This window comes from Balaenoptera musculus, chromosome 14 (assembly GCF_009873245.2).
Source record: "Balaenoptera musculus isolate JJ_BM4_2016_0621 chromosome 14, mBalMus1.pri.v3, whole genome shotgun sequence".
Taxonomy (NCBI): domain Eukaryota; kingdom Metazoa; phylum Chordata; class Mammalia; order Artiodactyla; family Balaenopteridae; genus Balaenoptera; species Balaenoptera musculus.
The window spans coordinates 7,295,204-7,311,518 of record NC_045798.1 but is presented as its reverse complement, the minus strand read 5'-3'; the positions used below and the strand labels follow the sequence as shown (position 1 = coordinate 7,311,518).

Genomic DNA, 16,315 nt, shown 5'->3' with positions numbered 1-16,315 from the left:
CTGTTTCTGGGTTCCTCCTGACTAGTCTGTACGGTACAGGCACTGCAACAGGATGTCAACTTGTCTGTAAAGTCGAGTCATCGGACCCGTGTCCTTCCATGGCACCTCTTTCCTTCTCCCAACCCAATTACTCCTAATGGCTTTTCAAACTTTTATATTCTCCTTGACTTCCACAAGTGCTTGGACGAAGTCAGCCCCCAAATTTGTATCTCTAAGCAAACCATCCCCCTGAGCTCCAGAACTGCACTCTCAGCTGCCTGCCGGACGATGTCATGTAGCTGCCCTGCTTGTCCCCCACACCCAGGCCACCACGGTCTCAAGGACCCCCTCTTCCCTCCTCCAGCCTCGCTCTGGCCCACCCTCTCACTTCCACTCAAAGCCCAGCTACCTCCACTCACTCAGCAGCACTAACTGGGCACATCCTGTGTGCCAGGCATGTGCTGGGTGCCAAGGACACAAAAATAAACGTGATAAAATGGAACCCCCAGGCCAGTCGGGGACACAGGGAAGCAAGGGACTTACAAAATGTGTCTCAAATTCCACCGAGGAGGCATACAAAGAGGCTAAGGGACCGTGTGTCTGGGACTGACGGGGGGAGAGCATTTGGAAGGCAAAGCTGATGGGGTCCCTCAGTGGGCAGGGGAGGGGGAGGGACAGCTCCACAAGGGCACCATGGTGTGAAGGGGTCCAACCAGCTGGTCTGCAACTCCCCTCCCAGAACTCTAGCTCAAATCCTAACCTCTTCTTACCTGCCCTTCCGTTTCCACCTCTGACCTGGTCTTCCTGAACCTCCCCATGCCACTCCCGCCCACACCCTGCCGCCAAAATACTCTTCCTAAAATGCTCTTCTGGTCACACTGCTGCCCTGCTCCAAAGAGTCACGGAAACTCAGTGCTACCAAAGGAACCGCCATTGAGTTCTCGCCTGACTCTCCGCCTCGCCAGCCTTATTTCCTATCACTTCCCTTCGCACAAGCATATCTGATCTGGTAACTCAACGAGTCATAAAACCTGTCCCGTGCTTTCCTGCTCAGTGCCGTGCTCAGGCTGTCACTCCTTCGTGGGCCCCCACTTTTGTCAAAATACTACTTAGAGAAATAAATACCTAATTCAAGACAGTGGCTCCCTGGGGGGTGGGGAATCACGTTCAGGATGGAGCACAGAGGGCTCTTCTCTGGCTTGGTCGTGTTTTCTTCCAAAGCTGCTTGCAGGTACACAGATGTTTCTTGTATCATTCCACACCCTCGTATAGGAATTACTGTATTTGGTATAGGAATTACTGTATTTGATCATTTATTTTCTTAAATCTTACTTGCCTATCAAAGTCCGTCTCTTGCAGTAGGAACCTAATCTAGCCAGAAAGCCTCTCATCTGAACTTCAATGTCATTTACAATTCACATGTGGCCTTTTTCTTATTCTCTCCCTCTCTCTAAAAAAAAACAAAAACAAAAAAACTGTGGTAAAATATACAAAACATGAAATTGACCCCTTTAGCCATTTTTAAGTGCACGCTTCCTGCGGTGTTATGTACACTCACGTTGCTGTGCCATCATCGCCACCATAACCTTTTTCATCTCCCCAAACTGAAGCTCCCTACCTCTTATTCTCTCTTGTACTGATGTCTGTGTACTTGGTTTCTTTCCTAGATTATAATATAGGGAGTATATGCTATTCATGTTTCTATCCTTTATAATGCCTCGCACACAGTTAAGTGCTCCACAGCATTTAAACGAAATGGAATCTCTTGAAATGGCAGAAAGGACACTATGCCTTCTAGTTTTGGCAATACTACTGAATAATAACAGTTTACTGAGTGTTCACTCTGTGCCAGGTACCATGATAAACATCTTTTTTTTTTTTTTTTTTTAAAGATTCATTTATTTGTTTCACTGGTTGGTTACACTGGGTCTTAGTTGTGGCACATGGGCTCCTTAGTTGTGGCATGCATGTGGGATCTAGTTTCCTGACCAGGGATGGACCCCAGGCCCCCTGCATTGGGAGCATGGAGTCTTAACCACTGGGCCACCAGGGAAGTTCCTATGATAAGCATGTTAAAGGCTTATCTCACTTAGTCCACCCAGCAACCCTCAACCCTATGGAGTAGCTTACTGCTATTATCCCCTTTATTTTCAATGAGGAAACTGCAATTGGAAAGACTGAATACTTGCCAAAGGTCACACTGCTGGTATCAAAAGCCAGTTCTGTAATATACCACCCCCACTGCACTTCTGATCAATACAAAAGGAGACCACAACTAAATGAAATAAGGGATCGGATTTCACCTAAGACCATCTAACAATTCTGAAAATCTCTTTAAAGAAAGGGGGCTAGCCTCTACTGACTTCGCCTGCTATTCCACTTCGCCTCACAAGAACCTTAGAAGGCAGGCATGGTTACCATCCTCACTTTACAGTGGAAGCAGAGTTTAAAATAAGTCACAAAACTCTCAGGTTCTTTAGAAAGAAAAAGTCAGATAATACTGGATTTCAGAAAATATTCTGGGGCACAGTAATTTTTTACACAAGAGTTAAAGTCATAGGTCCATGGAAGAGAAGTTTTAAACATAAAAGTTGAAGCCTTTATATATACAATAATGATTGTACAACACGAACAGAAACAAACTCCAGTAGCAGACACTCAAAAGGGTTTTAAATCTTAGCTTCTAAAAACCAGTCCCGGGGCTTCCCTGGTGGCGCAGTGGTTGAGAATCTGCCTGCCAATACAGGGGACACGGGTTCGAGCCCTGGTCTGGGAAGATCCCACATGGCGCGGAGCAACTACTCCCGTGAGTCACAACTACTGAGCCTGCGCGTCTGGAGCCTGTGCTCCGCAACAAGAGAGGCCGCGATAGTGAGAGGCCCGCACACCGCGATGAAGAGTGGCCCCCGCTTGCCGCAACTAGAGAAAGCCCTCACACAGAAATGAAGACCGAATACAGCCAAAAGTAAATTAAAAAAAAAAAAATTATAAAAAAAAAAACCAGTCCCACCAGCGTTCAGAGCTTGTTTGAGGAAGCAGTCCCTGGTCGGTACATTTCAATGAACCATTGTGATTCATGCAGTAGCTTCGAAGCCCCACACAAATCACACCAGAACACGCCTTAGGGAAACAGCTTCTTCCAGACCAGACTCTTTACTTTCCACAAAACAATCTATTTTTCAGACCCGCAGAGTTTTTGCCGGTGGGCAGTTTCACTTGCCCCAGGAACAAAGATCCTGAATTTGAATCCTTAGTGAATCCTTAGTTAACATCAACCAATCAGCATTTCCTCAGATGGCACACTGGGAGAAATGACCCAGGAGGTCCGGCTTAGCTGCCTAATCCCCTAAGCGACAGTTCCTTTTAAGGGAGTGCCCTGCAAGTCCAATGGGGTTAATGTGGACACATAGAGAAAGGCACATTCCACTGCCATGTAAAAATAACTTTAAATAAAAATAAAAACGTGTACATAACAACCATCAGCCCAGAGCAAAAGGAAAGAACCTACCATCACAAGGGATGTACTACATTTAGAGAACTGCATACAGACAGGAGGAACAGGAAAAGAGAAACCCACGGGCAGGGAAAATGAGAATGTCTGCAGCTCCAGCATGATTTGAATTTAGTCTCGAGCTGGACTAAAGCTCAGATGCCACAATTAAAACGATGTAAGTGAAGCATAATGCACAGCTGTATTTAAACCTAACAGTGAATGCCTTCAAAACCTAGCCACACTTCCCAGCCGCCACAAAATAGCCCCTCAGGCTTGAAGAAGCCTTACTCTACAATTTAAAACACTTCCTTCTGCCAAAAAAAAAAAAAAAAAAAGCCTTTGGTTCAGGGTTAAGAGATTCTATGCTGTGCAAGTCCTGTTCCATTTACTGTCTCATCCTAGTCCTACTGAGATACATAACCATTTTGACCACAGAAAGGTAAAATGTTTCTTAGGCTAATACCAAATAAATATTTACTTTATAGATTCTTGAGATGAGACCCTATTAACTGGTCAGGATGATCTGTATGCATGATTGTCAGTAATCGTCCTAAAAAGAGAACTACAAATTACTAACTGCAATTACTCTTTATTGAACACTAACTATATGCCGTGTTAAGGACTTAACATGCACTCTTTCACATAGTCCCCACATCAACTCTAAGAAATAAATATTTTCATATATCCTTCCCCAGCAGAGGCTCACAGAGGTGAGGTGACCTGCCTGCAGTCACACAGCTGGGCAGGGGCCCGGTCTGGCCTGGAGTGTATCATTCCAGAGCCCAAATGTTCTTTAACACCAGATCATAAATGTGCCATCTGGTCAAGAGTGGACAGTTCACAAAGTATTTTCTTCTACTGTGTCTCACAGCCATCCCCAAATAAACCAACACACAAGATTAGTAGCTGAGAGAAACTACCATGGTCAGAATTTTGGTTGTTCACATCACACCAGTTCCTTCAGAAACGCACCACACACGGTCAGGGTAACAGGACTTGCAAAGGGTGACCGTGGCTAGGTGAGCTGCCTGGCTAAGGTATTTCCGTCTTCACGTTCAGTTTCCTTGTTTTAAAAGCAGTACACCCTGAAGAACAAACTTCTGCTGAGTAACTGACCTTAACCACGTGGTCTAATCAGGAGGAGTTGGTCCTCAGTATTTCTATAGGGTACTCTGGTATGAAGGTCACCTTTACCCCCCGCCCCAAAAAAAATCCTGCTAGATTAATTTACCTTTCCCTTTAAATAGTAACCTCCAGTTTCTCAGGTAGTGGAAACAGGTGAAGCCGGAGTCAGCAGAATGACCTGACTCCACAATCTTCCCTGCACTAAAAAGCAGTTTACTTCTATTAATGTTCTACTAATATAACTACAGTACTCTGTTCTGAAACTGGATAGTCACATACAATAAAATAACTTGTAGGCAGTGTTACCAAGTAGAGAAACATACCTATCGTTTTATTATTAAACTAGAAAGATGCCTGCTGACAATCAACAAAAAGGTCTCCTGGCAACTGAAAAGCAGAGAAACTAAGCAAAGATTTTCTTTCTTTGGAGACATGAAACTCTCATTCAGTCAAGAAAGATGGATTTTGTCACTTATTCTTCTCTAAAAAGGAAAGCGCCACATGGAGACCATAAATAGGGTAAATTGCATCTCAGAGCAAGTTGTATGTGCCAAGTTGTTACAAAGCCCGGGAATACAAGGGGTGGATTAATGGAAAGACTGATACCATCTTACTACAGTGGCCTCTCTGTAGCTCGGGACAATGATCTGTTGAGGGTTTTCCAGTGATTTTGAATGTGCAACCTCCATACAAGCCCCCTTTTAAGGGGGCTGGCTCAGTGCTGAACAATCACTCCCTCTTCGGAAAGAAAGCCAAAAGCCCCCCCACAGGCTTCTGGGTGAGAAGCTCAGCCCTGTAGGCGTGGGAAGGCTCAGACTTCAGAGACAAAGGAGTAGGAGTGGTAGATGGGCTGGGGAGAGCTGGATCGGCCTGGGTCCACCTGCCTGGAGAAGACCCAGACTCACAGGACTGGACTTTCAGGGAAAGAGTTCAAAAGGGCTGGGAGAAAAGGAGAAAAGAAAGCACACATTGCAAACGCAAGAGTGAAGTCAGTTACCCCTGAGAACAAACCACGCCACAAGGGATGCAGTGAGATCTCCAGAAACAGCGGTGGCACGCCTTCCAGAGACTGGGCAGCCCTTCCACTATCAAAGAGGTGGGGCTTGGCTGTCAGCCCCCGACCTCCAGTTTATCTCCTCCCCAAAAACAGCACTGATTGAATCCTCCCTGGCCCCAGCAAGGAAGGACACTGTGGGGCAAAGCTACCTTACTAGAATTACCACATTCCCTTCTTCCACGGACGGGGCAACTCTTAACCAGAAAGGGCATCCTGCTGCCACCCTCAGACCCCTCCCACAAAACCCTGGAGAAGAGCCCCCTGGGATAACGCTGCTAAGGCCACTTCCAAATGAAGTCAGATCCTGGAGGGTCCCTCTGACATCAGGATCCCTCAGATACATGGACACCTCAAATCTTAACTGGGTAAGTCCGTGGCCTCGTGTCTCCCAACCTTGGAGACCCCTGCCCAACCCTAAAACCCCATCTCAGAACTACCTCTCAGACTTAGGTACAGACCCTCGGCCCCCAAACCCATCCTAGAACCCCCAATCCTTTCCTAAGATTCTATCTAGCTAGTCCACTCAGCACCTCAAAACCTATTCTCAGACCCCAATAACTGCCTCAGTCCCCCTGCACCTCTCAAGCCCCGCCCCCCGCCCAGACCCAGCCCTCGGCCCCCGCAGTCCGGTCTCAGGCACCCGTAATCCTCAACTACCGTCCCCTCTACCCTCTCCAACCCAGTCTCGACCCCCCCATTCCCTCCTCGCCCCACCGGACTCAGCCACAGCCGACCACGTCCCCAAATGCCCATTCCAGGCTCTCTAATCCCTGCTCCACTCCCCGCCTCAGGACCCCAACAGCCCCCGCAAGCCCCGTCCCAGGACGCTTTTCCCAGCTCCGCCCCAGCCTCGGTCCCCTCACCCCCGACCCCGTCTCAAGACCACCCCCCATTTCTCCTCCCAGTCCCCTCAACCCAACCTGAGGCACCGCGACCGCCTCCGCCTTGGGCCACCTCCAGCCCGCCGCCAGCCCCCGGCTCCGCGCGTCCCCCTCGAGGCCCCGCCGCCGCCGCCTCCAGCCCCCGCTCGGCTCACCTCCTCCATCTTCTGCACCATCTCTGTCAGCTGCCCCTCGTCCTCCAGCAGCTCGTTGAGCTGCACCAGCGACAACCCGGCGAACCGGGCTTCGCTCCCGGCACCCGCCATCCCCGCGTTTCGGCTGCCGACGCTGCCGCCGCCGCCGCCGCCGCTCTGGCCGCCAGGCTCCGCAGACCGGAAGCACCGCCCTGAAGGCCCGCCCCCAGCGGGGGGGGCACGTGACGCCAGCCCTTGGGCCGTGACGTCATCAGCGCGCGGGCAGGCGGACGTGACGTAGCAGTCTGGGCACCTGGCGGGAGGCGTGTTAGGGGCGGGGGTTGTCTGAGGAAAGGTAGGGGGCTTCTAAGGGAAGGGAAAGGAACCTGGGGAGGGGCTTGTGACGCAGTGAGCAGCGGTAATGATGTCACTGCAGCACGGGAGTGCGCGCCATGATGTCATAAGAGCCTTTTCCTCAAGGAAAAGAAATGCCTAGATCCAAAGAAAGCAGGCAGTGGGAAGGAAGCTCCTGCAGCCTAAGCACAGCCTGACCCGGGGAACCCCAAAGAAGGGGACTTTATCGGAAAACAACCTTAGATGCCTTTGGTTCCTCAGAATTGTGGGGCAGCCAGGTCATTCATTTGACAGATATTTGTTGAGACCTACTATGTGGACGAAGAATTGGGTACACAGTTCTGAATAAAATAAAAAGGACCCCTGCTTACATGGAGCTAACAGACGGGGAAGCAAACAAAAAAGTCAAATGGTTACAAATTGGGAGTGTGCAAAGAAGGAAATGAATGCTGAAATAAGAGAATAATAGGAATACCTTTAGAGAGAGTAGTAGAAGATGGCCCTCTCAGAGAAGATATCTGAGGAGACCTGAAGGATGGGAAGGGCAGAACAAGCCACCATTCCTGTAGGAAGCCCAAGGCAGCAAGACCAGCATGTGCAGAGGCCCTGAGTCAGGACTAGCTTGGTACATTCAAGGAAGGGCGGAAAACCAGTATGGCTGAAGCATGGTGAGCAAGGACCCACGTGAGCGGCCCCTTTGCATCAACTCAGAGGAAGGTGCCTAGACATCCAGGTGGGCCAAGCTGTGCTCTTTCAGAAACACATGATTTCGGGTGCCATTGCTCCATCTCCCCATCTATCTAGAAGCCTCTCGAGATCCAGGAGTTCTGGGAACTGTTATCCTGCTTTGGAATCTGCCACAGTTCTAGTTGGAAGAAAGCAGAATCTGAGGTTAACCATGACAGCCTCCTAATTTCACACATGAGGAAACTGAGGCCCTGGGAGGAGGAAGTTTTTGTTTTTTTCCAGAATCGAGCAATTGGCAGCTCTCCTGGCTCCCAGACTGGCATCCGCCACGCTGGCACCCTACGACACTGACCTTGACGCATAACTCAGCACTGAGCACAGTTCAGGCATTCAGTAAACGCTTGCTGGCTGACTAATGAGCTTTGTGTATGAAGATGTTTCTGCTCCGCCATCCATAGAACATAAGGTCTGAGTTTTCTGCCCATACATTACACTGGGCTGCACTGACCTGTTCTTTCTCTCCTAGCCCCTGTGACTAAGGGCACACATTTGTAGAAAATAAGCAAAATTAGAGGAAGCATTTCATACTGTCCATAAACAGAAGTTTTTTATCGAGTTCAAAAGAGGGCACACGGGACTTCCCTGGTGATCCAGTGGTTAAGACTCTGCGCTTCCAATGCAGGGGGCACGGGTTCTACCCCTGGTCGGGGAACTAAGATCCCGCATGCTGTGTCGCACGGCCAAAAAAAAAGAAAAAAGGGCACTCAGTTGTTTTCTTCCTTTGAGCTCGTGATACGTGGTCCAAAAAGGTGGCTTTGAGGAAGAAAGACCGCAATAAAGAGGAAGGGAATGTAGAAACTCAAGTTTATGGCCAGGGTAGTCACTCAGTTTTGTTTCGTTTTTTCTTTTCTCTTAAGGAAAAGTATAAACCTGCCAAACTGTGAATAGTAGCTATATTTCCAGGAAATTCTCATCCATGAGGCTTAAGACGTTGTCCAGAAATTTCTCAAATTCCCCACAGAAGGTTAAGAATAAGGTTGGAGGGCAGAGCACTCCAGAACATAGAGGGGTGAAGTAACTCATCCAAGGACACACGCCAAGAATAAGCCCGGTTCTGGATGGCACACCTGTATACAATGGCCCCTAGAAGGCTCAGTCCAAACCAGGTTCACAGCTCAGCCTTGCCCGGTCCTTTTATAAACCTTCTCAAACCTGCTTTCTGCCACCGACCTTTTCGAGTCACACACCACTTCCTTTGTCAAATAGAGCTAACCACAGAAAAATCTTGTTTTCTCCTGCTCTAAAAATTTCTCATGGCACTTAAAAGTGGTTGAGAGAAGAAACATAAGAGAATCATTGCATGGGTGTCAAACCCGTTGATTTAAATGCGTGGGTGGGCTTGTACGTCACCCTCCCCCCCTTTTTTTCTTTTGTTAACTGATGTTGGGATTTCTCTGCAAACCTATGTCTGCCTGTAGTATTTGTGGGTTAACTAAGATTTTGCACTGGCAAATCAAGGGCAATGTATGTACGTGGCAAGGCTTCTGTCTCAACGGGAGCATTGTTACCACCTAGAAATGAGCCTCCTGTTGTACAACGTGGGGAAATTGTTTGGAAAGCACACTCCAGAAAATACATAGACGTCACACAGTTGAACCTTAAGATCTTCTAGCCTTGAGATTAGAATTTTCTCTCTCTGATGGAAGTTAGTAGAATTATTCATAGATGTTTTCCAGTTTGAGGAGCTGGGAGAAAATATGCTGACTTGATGACAACGTATCCATAGCATATGCTATGCAGCTCTGTGTGGGCAGGACAGGAATGATTCCCCGAGGACGCAGGTGGCACAGCCGTGCCCCTCTTAGGACACACAGCCTGATGGCACCACCATTGTCACTGTCATCTACTGACACCTAAATGCCCAACGTGACCTAAGCACTACTCATCAAGAAGAAAAAAAAATCATTTTAGACAGAGTCCCTACTTCAGAGAGTGAGGGAAGATATAAAAATATAGAGCAGTACCTTTTTTTTTAAATTTAATTTAATTTAATTTTTATTTTTGGCTGCATTTGGTCTTCACTGCTGCGCACAGGCTTTCTCTAGTTGCAGCAAGCAGGGGCTTCTCCTTGCGGTGGCTTTTCTTGTTGCGGAGCACGGGCTCTAGGCATGCGGGCTTCAGTAGTTGTGGCACGAGGGCTCAGTAGTTGTGGTGCATGGGCTTAGTTGCTCTGTGGCATGTGGGATCCTCCCAGATCAGGGCTCGAACCCCTGTCCCCTGCCTTGGCAGGCAGATTCTTAACCACTGTGCCACTAGGGAAACCCTAAAGCAGTATCTTTTCAATGATATTTAAAGTTGATGTTATTTTGGTGTGTTGTAAAGGTGGAGGATGCAGGAAGTTTGGTTATTTTAATTTGAAGTTTGCCTTTTTTTGGTTTTTGGATTTTTCTCTTATTTTTTGCTCCCATGTGGGGTTTATTTAATCAACTATTTCAGTCACAAAAAAAAAAAAAAAAGGAGAAAAATATAACAAACACTCATGTGACTCACCTGGTTAAAGACTAAACATCACAGGCATAATTGAAGCCGCTAGTATCCTTTCTCCCTCTCCAGAGGGTAGCTACTATCTTATTATTTTACCTCACATCTATATAGCCATAACCTTAATTTTACAATATACACATAATATATGTGTATATATATATTTACACACACACATATATATACACACACATTTGTAGAATATGAGCAAAATTAGAGGAAGCATTTCATACTATCTGTAAACAAAAGTTTTTATCGAGTTCAAAAAAGGGCACACGGGACTTCCCTGGTGATCCAGTGGTTAAGACTCTGTGCTTTTTTGGATCAACAGTGAGTTTGTTTTGGGGTTGTTGTTTTTTTCAGCCACACCTCGCGGCTTGCAGGATCTTAGTTCCCCAACGAGGGACTGAACCCGAGCCCACGGCAGTGAAAGCACTGAGTCCTAACCACTGGGCCAGGGAATTCCCAACAGTGAGTTTCTGAAATGTATCCTTGCTGATTCATATAGTTTGAAACATTCTTTTTTCACAACTGTATAGTGTGCCATTGTATACACATGTATGACAATTTTTGAACTCCTTTCTTCTGTTGTTGAGGGTCATAGGGTATTCACATCTTCAGCTTTACCGGATGTTGCCAAATTGCTTTCCAAAATGATTGTACCAGTAGTGTTTGTTTTATTGTGATCAAATATACATAAAATTTGCCATTTTAAATATTCAAAGTGTGCAGTTCAGTGGCATTAAGTATATTCACATTGCATGTGCCATCCATGTCCAGAACTGAAAGTCTGTACCCATTCAGCAGTAATTCCTGTTTCCCCCTTCCTCTAGCCTCTCGTAACCATCATTCTCTTTTCCGTCTCTGAGTTTGACTACTCTAGGGACGTCACATAAGTGGAGTCACACAATACTTGTCCTTTGGTGACTAACTTATTTCACATAACGTCTTCAAGGTTCATCCATGTTGTAGCATGTGTCAGCATTTCATTCCTTTTAAAGGATGAATAATATTCCAAGGTATGTATAGACCACATTTTGTTCATCTGTTCATCTGTCAATGAACATTTGGGCTGTTTCCACCCTTTGTGTGTGTGAATAATGCCGCTATGAACATTGGTATACAATTATCTGTTCAAGTCCCTGATTTCAGTCCTTTTGGGTATATACCCAGAAGTAGAATTACTGGATTATATGGTATTTAACTTTTTGAGGAACCGCCATACTGTTTTACATAATGATTGCACCATCTTACATTCCCACCAGCCACGCACAAGGGTTCCAGTTTCTCCGCATCCACATCAAAATTGTTTTCTGGAGTTTTTAAAAAATATATAACAGCCACCCCACGTTTTTTTGTTTTGCTTTTTAAAAAATATTTTGTGCCAAAAAAGTGAGCTTATATGCATCACATCATCTTTCACTCAGTGCAGGTCAGATGTAGGATGTCTGAAAAGTTCCAGAAACCAATTATTATCTATAAAGATCACTTTTCTTTATCCCCACAAGCCAGGAGGTAAGATGTAAAGAGGTTCTGGATGAGTAGAGAAATGAATGTTTTCAAATTCTCGGTCTTAAAATTAGCCACATCCTTTACATACAGAGACAATGAAAGAAGTGGGAAACAGATGGCTGTTAGAGACCAGAAAGGCACCTGGGGTAGCCAGCCTCCTGATATCCATGCCCTCGAGTAGCCCTCTGTGGTCTTGTACCGGCGCTGGGCTGTGTGATCAGTAGAATATGGCGGTGATGCACATCACTTCCAAGACTAGGGTTCTATTTCATCCTCTTCCTCTCTCACCTGACAAACTCTAGGGAAAGCCAGCTGTCATATCAGGAGGACATTCAAGAAGTACACATGATAAACTGAGCGCTACCAGCAACCATCCCCAGTCGAGCCTCAGAGGACAGCAGCCTCATGAGAGACCCTGAGCCAGAATCACCCAGCTAAGCTGCTCCCGGGTTCCTGACCCTCAGAAACTATTTGTGAGATAACAAATGTTTGTTGGTGGGGACTTCCCTGGTGGCGCAGTGGTTAAGAATCCGCCTGCCAATGCAGGGGACATGGGTTCGAGCCCTGGTCTGGGAAGATCCCACATGCTGCGGAACAACTAAGTCCGTGTGCCACTATTGAGCCTGCGCTCTAGAGCCTGCGAGCCACAACTACTGAGCTCACGTGCCACAACTACTGAGCCTGTGCACCTAGAGTCTGTGCTCCGCAACAAGAGAAGCCACCGCAGTGAGAAGCCTGCGCAGCGCAACAAAGAGTAGCCCCTGCTTGCCGCAACTAGAGAAAAGCCTGCGTGCAGCAAAGACCCGACTCAGCCCAAAATAAATAAATTAATTAATTAATTTAAAAAAACAAATGTTTGTTGTTAAGCTGCTAAGTTTGGGTGTAATTTGTTCTGCAGCAAGAGATAACTAATGCAGCACATATAGAGTGGTCATAAGAGAGAAGGATGAATAAGGGACCATTACTATGATAACTTAAATGACCAACACTAAGGGAATAGATAAGTCTGGGTGGTAAATCTGACCAATGGTATATTTAACAGCCATTCAAATAAGAAGCAGAAAGACTATGAAGCAACATGGAAAAACCAATAGGAGTTAATATTAAGGTACAAGGACAACATATAATCACATACTGTGATTATAACCATGAACAAGTCATGTTTGTATATAAACAAAGACTAGAAAGTCTTTTTTTTAAATTGTTGGTGGACAGGACAGCAGATTAAAATTTTTTCTTGTATGAGAGTTGGGTTTTTTTTTTCATTTGATAAAGTTTAATACCTTTTTTTACAAGGATAATACTAATAAAACAGATGACGTTCAACACACATAACAATAATCATCAGTATAATAAATTTCATAGGAAACCAGGAATGGAAGAGACTTCCCTGACTCTGGAAAGGCTGCTTATCCCAAACCTACAGCAACACCCTACTGAATGGAGAAGTGTGAGCCTCCTCGTTTTATTCTTTAAGAAGCTGACATGCACACCCAGGTCTGCCTGGCCCCAAATCTCACACTGTTTCCTGCATGTCTAACAAAGGCTGAAGCATGGGCAGGCTCTAGGAATTTTCTCTGGAGCAAGGTCCTTTTAGTTGATGAGAGTGTTAAACAAAAAACTACTAGCAAGTTGTCACCTTAACTAAAATAAAAGGGAGATGGGCTTCCCTGGTGGCGCAGTGGTTAAGAATCCGCCTGCCAATGCAGGGGACACAGGTTCAAGCCCTGGTCCGGGAAGATCCCACATGCTGCAGAGCAACTAAGCCTGTGTGCCAGAACTACTGAGCCTGCGCTCTAGGGCCTGTGAGCCACAACTACTGAGCCCATGTGCCACAACTACTGAAGCCCTCGCGCCTAGAGCCTGTGCTCCACAACAAGAGAAGCCACCACAATGAGAAGCCTGTGCACCACAATGAAGAGTAGCCCCCGCTTGCCACAACTAGAGAAAAGCCCGCACACAGCAACGAAGACCCAACACAGCCAAAAATAAAATAAATTTATTTAAAAAATAAATAAAATAAAAGGGAGAAAACTGATGTAGGTTCATTTTAGCAGCTACCGACGACCTCAAAGTTTTATTGAACTTTGGTACAAAGACCAAAATAATCACCAAAAACCTAATAAATTCCTCAAACCCCAGACTTATTATGCTGAGCAAACCCACAAGAAGTAAAAATGTGTTGGCTCATAAACCAGTTTTTACAGTCTGATTTCCTTTAAACTCTCTACTTTAGCGTTGCTGAAATATTACTCTTCTCACTATTTAAGAGTTTTTTTTAAAAGTTGTCTTTGCTTTTTGTACCTCTCACCAAAAACTGTTCTGCACCATCATTTCAAATTAAAACAAGTAATAAAGCTATTTACTTTTTTTTTTTTTAATAAATTCATCCATTTTATTTATTTTATTTTTGGCTGCGTTGGGTCTCCGTTGCTGCGGGCGGGCTCTCTCTAGTTGCGCCGAGCGGGGGCCACTCCTTGTTGCGGTGCGTGGGCCTCTCATTGCGGTGGCTTCTCTTGTTGCAGAGCACAGGCTCTAGAGCGCAGGCTCAGCAGTTGTGGTGCACGGGCCCAGCTGCTCCGCAGCATGTGGGATCCTCCCTGACCAGGGATCGAACCAGCATCCCCTGCATTGGCAGGCAGACTCCTAACCACTGCGCCACCGGGGAAGCCCCAAAGCTATTTACTCTTCTGTTCAACCTTCCCCTTCTGATCAACCTATTTCACAGGGAGGATCGCCTGTAAGATTACTTAACTTTTGCTTCCCTCAAGAACAATTTCACAGATTGTCCCTGGAGAGGACTCTAGATGTTTTCAAATTCCAGAACTTTGTTTTCCTCACCAAAATGGCCTTCAGAGGGACTCCCCTGGTGGCACAGTGGTTAAGAATCCACCAGGGGACACGGGTTCGAGCCCTGGTCCAGGAAGATCCCACATGCCACACAGCAACTTAGCCCGTGCACCACAACTACTGAGCCTGCGTGCCACAACTACTGAAGCCCATGTGCCTAGAGCCCGTGCTCCACAACAAGAGAAGCCTCCACAATAAGAAGCCTGCGCACCGCAACGAAGAGTAGCCCCCGCTCACCACAACTAGAGAAAGCCCGCGCGCAGCAACAAAGACCCAGTGCAGCCAAAAATAAGTAAATGAATAAATAAATAAATAAAAACGCAACCTTTAAAAAAAAATGGCCTTCAGAAAGTGGTCAATATTTTGCCCTGTATTTCCGTGACACTGCAGCTAAACCACAGAGGCAATGAACAGTCTGTTCTGTGCATGTATACACTGCAATAAGCTTGACAACTTCAAAAACATTAAGTTCATGAAATTAATTCAGCTCTAAATTTCACTTCCAGCCCTGACAAGGTTTGAAAAACCTAACATATGAGCAGTGGTTATGACATTTAAGTTGATTTACATGTAGGTAAACTTAGGGAGACATGATTTCCAGGCAATGTGCTTGCAAATTCTCTAGGAAGAAACTGAAACTTTCTCAAGGCAGTATTTTCAAAAGAACCTTTTCAGGTTTGGGTTTGCGGTTTTTTTTTTTTTTTAAGTTATAAAAGTAATTTGCATCTTTCATTTCTTAACTGGGTGGTGGGTTTATTATATTATTCTCTCTTTTGGCAAATCCAAAATACTTCATAACAATATATACAAATTAACATTCAGATACTTAAAAATACTATTTGTCTACTGTGAAAACTTTCTAAATAGTAAAGATGTAAACTATAATGTTAAAAAGAAATCCCATGGGGCTTCCCCGGTGGTGCAGTGGTTAAGAATCCGCCTGCCAATGCAGGGGACATGGGTTCGAGCCCTGGTTCAGGAAGATCCCACATGCCGCGGAGCAACTAACCCCGTGAGCCACAACTACTGAGCCCCCACGCTGCATCTACTGAAGCCCGTGCGCCTAGAGCCTGGCTCCGCAGGTCTGCCCTCTCCTCCCAAGTCTCTCTCCTTTTACGTATATAATTTTCGGAATGTTGAACTGCACGAGTCACGTGTGAGTCCTTCTGTATTCGTTTCCTTTGGCCACTTTAACGAACCACCACCAACTTTAACACAAATTCATTCACTTACCGTTCTGGACGTCAGGAGTCTGAAGTCAGGAAGTCCTAAGGTGAAGGTGTTGGCAGAACTGCCCCCTTCTGCAGGCTGGGAGGGGAGAATCCGCCTCCTTGCCTTTCTTGCAGCTTCTAGAAGCCACCCGCTTTCCTTGGCTGGGGGTCCTTTTCAAAGCGGATCACTCGGAGCTCTGATCCTGCTATCACGCTTCCTCCCTGACTCTGACCCTCCTGCCTCCCTCTCATAAGGACCCTGTGATGACATTGGCCTCACCTGGATGACCCAGGAGGCTCCCCATCTCAAGGGCCTGAACCGAACACACCTGCCAAGAGAAGCCACCACATTGAGAAGCCGGCGCACTGCAATGAAGAGGAGAACCTGCTCGCCACAACTAGAGAAAGCCCGCACGCGGCAATGAAGACCCAATATAGACAAAAGCAATAAATTAAAAAAAAAAAAAAAGAAAAGAAATCCCGTCAATCTC

At 46.2% G+C, this 16,315-nt stretch overlaps 1 protein-coding gene across 1 annotated transcript in view; it reads right to left on the bottom strand.

Annotated features, from left to right (window-relative positions):
- Nucleotides 1–6,933, bottom strand: part of VPS37B (VPS37B subunit of ESCRT-I) — a 28,794-nt gene extending 21,861 nt beyond the window's left edge. Inside the window, exon 1 of the mRNA XM_036823872.1 lies at nt 6,691–6,933. Within this exon, the coding sequence (XP_036679767.1) occupies nt 6,691–6,801 (111 nt within the window). The 5' untranslated portion in view covers nt 6,802–6,933. The remainder of the gene's footprint in view (nt 1–6,690) is intronic.
- Nucleotides 6,934–16,315: the final 9,382 nt, after the last annotated feature.